General features: G+C 36.7%; 1 protein-coding gene across 1 annotated transcript; it reads left to right on the top strand.

Annotated features, from left to right (window-relative positions):
- Positions 1-54: 54 nt before the first annotated feature.
- On the top strand, positions 55-6,658 carry LOC104072336 (conserved oligomeric Golgi complex subunit 3; the record flags this gene model as incomplete). Its single annotated transcript, XM_009579331.1, has 9 exons — positions 55-129; positions 249-341; positions 654-779; positions 2,998-3,078; positions 3,290-3,333; positions 3,542-3,668; positions 4,182-4,273; positions 5,050-5,189; positions 6,498-6,658. Coding segments are annotated over 9 exons (939 nt in total), but the record flags the coding sequence as incomplete, so codon positions are not given.
- Positions 6,659-7,690: the final 1,032 nt, after the last annotated feature.

Here is a 7,690-nt window from a genome sequence, read left to right as displayed (position 1 = left end):
ATTTAAACTACTTGCTAGGTTGCTGATTTTCTTTTATTTATTGTTTTTTAATAGTCAGAACTCGTTGACCTGGCTGAAAACATCCAGCAGAAACTTTCTTATTTTAATGAGCTGGAAAACATCAACACAGTAAGTATTCTTTCACTGTCAATAGTTTTAGAAAACGAAAGCGTACCGATCTTTTGAACTTTGTTGCCAACACTGTTATTTGGGTTCCTTACAATGATGCTTTATCTTGTTTTCCAAAGAAATTGAATTCCCCTACGCTGTCCGTGAACAGTGAAGGATTCATTCCCATGCTGGCTAAGCTTGATGATTGTATTGCATATATTTCATCGCATGTAAGTAATTCTGATTGGTTTTAGTTAAATCTTAATAGTTTCAAAACTATGTATTCATACTATTTTTGTGGTGGGTTTTTTTCCCTATAAAATGTTCTCTCTGCCAAATACAGTAAGAAAGCAAAGATGACGGTTTATAAACTTAAGAAATTTTTACTGAATATACTTAATATTCTGCTTAATTTTTATAAAATACTGGTTTTAGTTTGTACAAACTATCATTTCTAGCTAGTAAAAAGAGTATTTTAAGTTTTGATAAATTTCTGACTCTCTTATTGTTGGTATTTAAAATGGATTTTTCATTTCTTTCAGCCAAATTTTAAAGACTATCCTGTATATTTGATTAAGTTTAAACAATGCCTTTCTAAAGCTATGCACCTTATCAAGACATACACTGTGAATACACTACAGAACCTCACAAGCCAGTTAATGAAAAGGGTAAGGTGAATCAGTAAGTGGTAACTCGAGCTGTACTGAAATGTCTGTTGTAACACTATACAGTTCTCTTGTCTTTTTTTTTTTTTTTGAGGGTGGGAGGTGTCAGCAGTTTTGTGCGAAAATACGTCAGTCCTATACCACAGTGTTTGTGAGATTGGCCAAGTTTCAGCCGAATCTGACAGACACCTAGTGATCCAAAAGATTTAAAAATAGTAATAATTAAAAAATTCTGGAAATTGAAGAAGGTGAAGTAGGTGAATTGAGGTAAGTGAACAGTAACTTCAGTGAAGGCCGGGGATGGATAAACGACTGTGTTAGAGAGGCAGCAGCCAGCTGGCCAGACAGGATGCTTTCCTGGACCGGTGTGTGCACTGTAGCTCTGAATCAGCTGCAGTGCACGCTGCTATCTGTGTTGCCAAATGGGGAGGGTGCTGTGGGGGTCTGTTCTGGAGGTGGATCGTTAGAGACACAGAGACACACAAGGGAATACTTGAAGAAAGTATACAGGAGCTGGGTGTTGTAGGATTGAAACTGTTAAAGCACAACAACTCCGAGTTCATGACATGACTCTTTCAGTATTATATTCCAGTAGGTATTTTTGGGTGCTTTTGGTCATCTAAATATTTCTTTTTGATAAGTCTGCAGTGCTTTGTGTAGCTGCAGAGAATAACTGTGACAGGTTCCTACTAGTTTTGGCAGTATCTTTTGGTTAGTTTTGAAATGTTGACAGTGATGTTAGAGTCACAGGGAAGAGTTAGGTGCTTTACTCCCACTCACTCCAGTGGGATTTAGGCATAAGGGTGAGCAGGTAGGTTTTTTGGTCTCATTAAAATGTTAATAGTCTAAAGTGCTGCAATATTTTGGCAGAGGAGAAAGGAGAGGGGAATGTCTCTTTCCACCCGCTTTCTTTTTTTCTGCAATTAATTGTTGTGTGCCTTGTGCCCGGTCCTATTACAGGCAAACTTCTTGTCATGAGGCATGACCAGTGAAATTGAAAGATGCTAGAATTGAGAACTGACAGACCTAACAGAAGGGGATTTTAGACAATGTTCATGGAAACTTGCTAAAGGATGCTCCTGGAGTGAAGATCTGCGTTAAGTGGCGTTGAACATTTTTCATGTTTGGTACAAAACTAGTTTTTCTTTTAAAAAAAAGTATAGGTTGGCTTGATGCCAATGGGTTGCCATGACTGAGCTGAATTCAAGCAGAATTGAACATGTCTGATAATAAGCATGTCTACAGAAAGTGAAACCTTGTTTCTGGATTTGAATTGCTGCTTAGCAGTTTTAAGTCAGGAAGGAGACGTCTTTTAGGAGTCAAATGACCTCTTCCCATCTACATGAGGGTTTTGTGGATGTTTTGCATATCTCTCTGAAACATCTAACATCTGCTTCTGCTAGAAGTGCAGTGTACCAGTGGTCTTTAGCTGTGATCAAGCGTTGAGATTTCCTATTGCAACATAACAAGAGGTCTTGTCAGGACTGGAAAGGGACTGATGAGATCTAGATGTTCTTTGTTACTACTCACATGTGAGTGTTTGGGGGTTTTGATCTGTGTTTGTAGAAGGATGATCAGGTTGCTCGCAGGGATGAAAGTAGGAGGTGGGGAAGGTGGAAGACTTTTCCTGTCCCCACCATGTTTCAAGGGAGGGCCATCCGCTTCTCTCTCTGTTGTTAGTAGGGATAAGGGGAAGAAAGCCTGGTGGCTAAATTGGGTCTCTGCTCTGCTTCGTTAGTGCTAGAATTTGTCTAAGTTGAAGCTGTCTGCCCAGCTACGCTGGGGAGCCTCAGGGGGAACTGCCTCAAAACTTGACATTCCAGTTGAAGCTTGAATGCGAGCTGGAATTTAGCTTCTCCACCCTGGGACTGGCAGGTAAAAGGGAAATTTTGTTCCATTTTAGTACTACAGATTAAGGAGCAACAATCAGTACTACTGTGGCAGGTCCAGAGAAAATGGAGAATGCTGTAATTACTGAAAATGTTACTTTTGCTATAGAGACTGTTGGTTGAAACTTTTGTGTTGGGTTTTGATCTTCCATCTGGCTTTATCCAAGTTCTGAAACAAGCATGCCTTTCTAGGTGGAAAGTGGCAAAGAGCTGTTCCGCTGGCAGTATAAGCATGAAGAACCTGTTTTAGAGCCTAATTATCTCAGCCATTAAATACTAGAAGCCAAATATAGTATTTTCCTTTTTAACCAATTACTCATCTCTTCTTTCAGGATCCTTCAGCTGTGCCAAATTCTGACAATGCCTTCACGCTGTTTTATGTAAAATTCAGAGCAGCTGCTCCCAAAGTCAGAGTAAGTAGGCTGGTAACTAACTGTTAAAAAGGAAGCTATGCAAATGGTGTTTGGATTTATTAGTAGTGTGAATGCAAGGATTGCATATTGTGCAAGAGCGAATGTCCAAAGATTGCGTATTGTGTCCTTGGAAAAATACTGCAAACTATTTTCCAATTATTAGAGAAAAAAAAAAAATTACTGATAATACTTTTTTCTTTTTATTGAGTAGACTCTTATTGAACAAGTTGAGCAAAGATCTGAAAAAATGCCAGAGTGAGTATGTCTACATAATATATTTTCAACAATTTTAAGTTTTTAAAATCTTTACTTTTGTTTAAGTACTGTTTAACACATTACTAGTTTAAAAGAAAGTTTCAAAAATTGAAATTTTGTAGACATAAAAGAGGGTATTAGAATGAATTTTATATTTACCAGAAAACTGAGCTTTAGGATGCAGTTACTCTTTTAATTTCTTGGCTAGGTATCAACAAGTTCTCAATGAAATCCATCAATGTTACCTCGACCAGAGGGAGCTTTTGCTTGGTCCAAGTATCGCTAGCACTGTTACAGAGTTAACCAGTCAGAACAACAGAGACCATTGTGCTCTGGTAGGTAAAGTAGTCATGTGTTGTGGGGTTTTTGTTATGTTTTAATCCCTCCTCCCCCAAGTAAAATGTACTTACTTAATTCAGTCGTTTACATATAGAATTGTCATTTTTGTTTCTGGTTTTGAATCGTTAAAATTTTACTAATAGTTTCAAGTAATGCATGTTTTGTGGAAGATTATTCTGTAGAAACTCTGCTCTGCTACAAACCTCACAAAGGGGTATTTGCAAAAGCATAAAATGTGGTTACTTAAATATCATCAGAAACAAAAAGGGACAGAAGTTGCACAATGGGCTTTTATTTGGCTAGTAACATCTTTTCAGTCCTTAGTTTTGTAGTTGATCTCAGTAATTTTGAATTTCACAAAGCTTCAATTTAATCATAGCTGTAGTAATAATAATACAGTATATAATATAATAATGTAATATATGATAATAATATCTGTAATACCTCCTGTGGCACTGATGCAAGGAAAATAATTTAATACTAAAGTATTTGTATTTCTGTGAATACAGGTACGAAGTGGTTGTGCCTTTATGGTCCATGTATGCCAGGATGAACACCAGCTTTACAATGAGTTCTTCACAAAACCAACACCAAAACTGGAGTAGGTGGTACATGCTGGTTTTGTTTTACTGCATGTTGTATTTACTATGCTGTGATATAGCAGACAATGGTATATGGCAAGTAGGATAGTATTGAAGTGGTTTAGTAAGAACCAGCAAGAAAGAAAACCTTCATCACTTTATGTGTCGGAATTTGATGTTCTTTTGTCTTCTTTTTTCTTCAAGTGAAGCTGATAGTTTACATTCTCCATAAATAATCTGAGTAATGTAAATGCTCCGTAGATGATCTGAAAGAGATAAAGACACACAGTTGCTTTGGAAATAGCTGTAGAAGTTTACAGTGCCACAGCTCTCAGCTGTTTTTGTACTGCCTCTATGCCAACGGTTTGCAGTCAGTTGCAGAAGTGCTTTTCATTTACTTCAGTGTAAAATTAAGCTGATGAACTTCAGCCATTTTTCATCAAGGATTTAGAGTTAGTGAGCTGCCCTTAGTGTTGAGGAATATTTGCATGTGCCTGGTTGTTTTGTTTGTGTTTTAGTTTTTTTTTTTAATTTATTTATTTTAAAATGAATTCACAACTGTACCACTATTTTAAGCAGTTGACATCCTACATCTTTTAAAAGACTTTGTACAAAATCAGAGTTTCGTGTTTTAAACAGTCCTTTCTTAAGTCTTCTATGATACTGTATTGCATTGTTTTCTCACTCTCCTTTTAAAAAATCTTTGCCATAAAATAATCCATATCTGTGATAAAATTTTATTTTGGTATTGCGGGATCCTGAAAGTGTTTCGCTTTGTTTTATTTTTTTTTAATAGTGAACTCTTGGAGAAATTGTGTCTTTCATTGTATGATGTCCTGAGGCCAATGATCATCCATGTCATTCATTTAGAGACACTTTCTGAACTCTGCGGGATTCTCAAAAATGAGATGCTTGAAGATCATGTACAGAACAATGGTAACTCATAGATGGAATCTGATTGTTTTTAACCATCTTAACTGATAAAATTATTAAATTGCATAGGTAAAAAAATCCCTAGATTTTTCTCTTTCTAATGGGTCTTAAACATGTCAAAGATGAGGTAAGTTTATTTTCAATAAATTATGTTTTTTCATTTATAATAGAAAGGTCTGTATTTATGGGTCTGTGTATATCTTCATTTAAATTAATATACTGATGTTATAGAGTCCTATTTTCTCTAGATTGTACAAATGCAAGCAAGCATCCACCCAGTGCGTATGCACGCACCAGGATTGATTTAAATTCAAATGAATGAATGAACTTTTCAAATGAATGAATTGCTTCGCTTGGCCCTGCTAATGCATCATCTGTGTAGAGCTCTCTGCATACATGATGATAAAACAAAGGAATGCAAACCTGATTTTTTCATTCTCCTTGACATAGTGTTTCCCAGACTAGAAATTGTAACTTCAGCAGAGGAGTTTCATAGCTGGTAGAGATTTTGGAGTTTTGAAAGTGTTCAGAGCTCATAGTATCATAGAAGTGAGCTGACCATCAGAAACAAATCTGGTATCTCGTTTCCTTAATATGACCAATGCGTAATGGAATAATTTTGCAGTCTTAACCTTGCATCAAGCGATAAACAGAAATCATACTTGGTAGCTGGTATATAACACAGAGTATATAGCTCTTTGTCTCTGAAGCTGTACCGATATCAAGAAGAATTGCTCATTTTCCTGGAAGTAGAATTGTAATACTGTTGGGAATGAGGAAAAAATTGGTGACATAATCTTTCAGCTAGTCTTACGAAGTGACTTTCTACTACTTAAGTTCAGGCTGATACAAGAGTTCTTAAGTTGGGCGTGAGCTGCTTTGGATCATCTGTTCTGGTAGGTAGGTGGATGAGTTAGCTTGTCAACTCCTGACAGTCACACTGCAGGCATTGGCTGTGATAGAACCAAAACACGTTGATTTGGTGTCCAGGCAGAAATGCCACTTGATGTACCCAAGTCTCAAATAATTAGAATGCTTAATACTAACATGGTGTCTGATGTTATCAGTGTGAGATTGCATTTTTCCTATCTATTGAAAATTTGGGCAGCTGAAGCGGCTGCAATATGGAGTTCAGTAATTCCTTGTTTGTCACAAATTTGTCTGCATGCCGCTGTTCCAAAAATAGTCTGATTTCATCTGCAGCAAGCCAGTTTTGTGACAGTTCTGTAAGTGATACTTCAAACTTTCATGTCTATAAGCTTGTTTTGTAATTAAATTAACAAATTTGTGCCTTTTTTTTACCTTTGTCAGCTGAACAACTGGGTGCATTCGCAGCTGGTGTCAAGCAGATGTTAGAAGATGTACAAGAGCGTCTTGTCTATAGGACGCATATTTACATTCAGACTGATATCACAGGCTACAAGCCTGCTCCAGGTGATCTTGCATATCCTGACAAGTTGGAAATGATGGAGGTATAGGTTCAGCTTTTTTATTGTCCTTGATTGGTTTTCCTTTTATGTGCAGTATATACAATTGTGCAGTATAGTGCTTTGCAGATGGAACTTTTCCAGTTCTTAGGTGTATTTAGTATTACTGGCACTGTTAAATTGGCACCTGCTGGTTAAATTATGACCCTAAACTAGATGTCAGCGAACACTTTATGTCAAACCCAGTAAAACTGGCGATGGTTCTCACAGTTAACAGTTTTATCTAAACTTGAAGCTTCTAAATTTTCTCTCATAACAGTAAATTTTTGTTTACTTTCATAAGGAGTAGGTATTACCCAGTGTATTTTCTAGTTGAGCTGAAGAGAAGCTTTAGACAGGCACAGTTAGCTGCAAGTTTGTTTTCAGAATTGCTGGTCAAGTAGTGTTTGATGTGGATGTGTGTATGCTCAGACAGTGTGAGGGGAGGCTTGCTTGTACCGTTAGGTAATGTAACATGTCAGCAATGGTTTCCAGTAGCCTTTTTCAAGTTCTAATCAGTATTAGCCATTTTTGTAGTCATTCCAAGCCCTTTAAGTCAATGTTCCTGTTGAAAGGAATCGAACTAATTCTACTTACTTTGAAAGGTTAATACTATATTGATGAAAGATTTCAGAATGAAACTACTCACAGAAATAAAAAATGAAAGCTTTAAATCAGTTTTTGACTAGAGCAAACTGCATTTGATATGCAACTGAAAGGTAGCATTGCATGGAAGTGATTAAGTATAATAAAGATCTCCCCAAATAACTGTTGCCATTCACTTTATAATGAGAGGCCCAAGCTGTCAAAGGATTGAGTTGACTAAGAATGGCAATTCTGACATGGACTGGCAAGATCTGGATTTTATTGCTCTATTCTGCTTTCCATCTATCTACCAGAATAGCTGGTGGTGCTTAGAAAATTGTAGGACTTATTTGCAGCTGACCAGTTGGTAGAGAAGCTGTTGTTTGACTTCAGAATCAGAGCATTACTTATATAAAATGCAGAAGCTTTATAGCTATATATATATATGTACAT

This window comes from Fulmarus glacialis, unplaced genomic scaffold (genome assembly GCF_000690835.1).
Source record: "Fulmarus glacialis isolate BGI_N327 unplaced genomic scaffold, ASM69083v1 scaffold20646, whole genome shotgun sequence".
Taxonomy (NCBI): Eukaryota; Metazoa; Chordata; class Aves; order Procellariiformes; family Procellariidae; genus Fulmarus; species Fulmarus glacialis.
The sequence above is the reverse complement of the archived record's forward strand: the minus strand, read 5'-3'. Positions and strand labels throughout refer to the sequence as shown.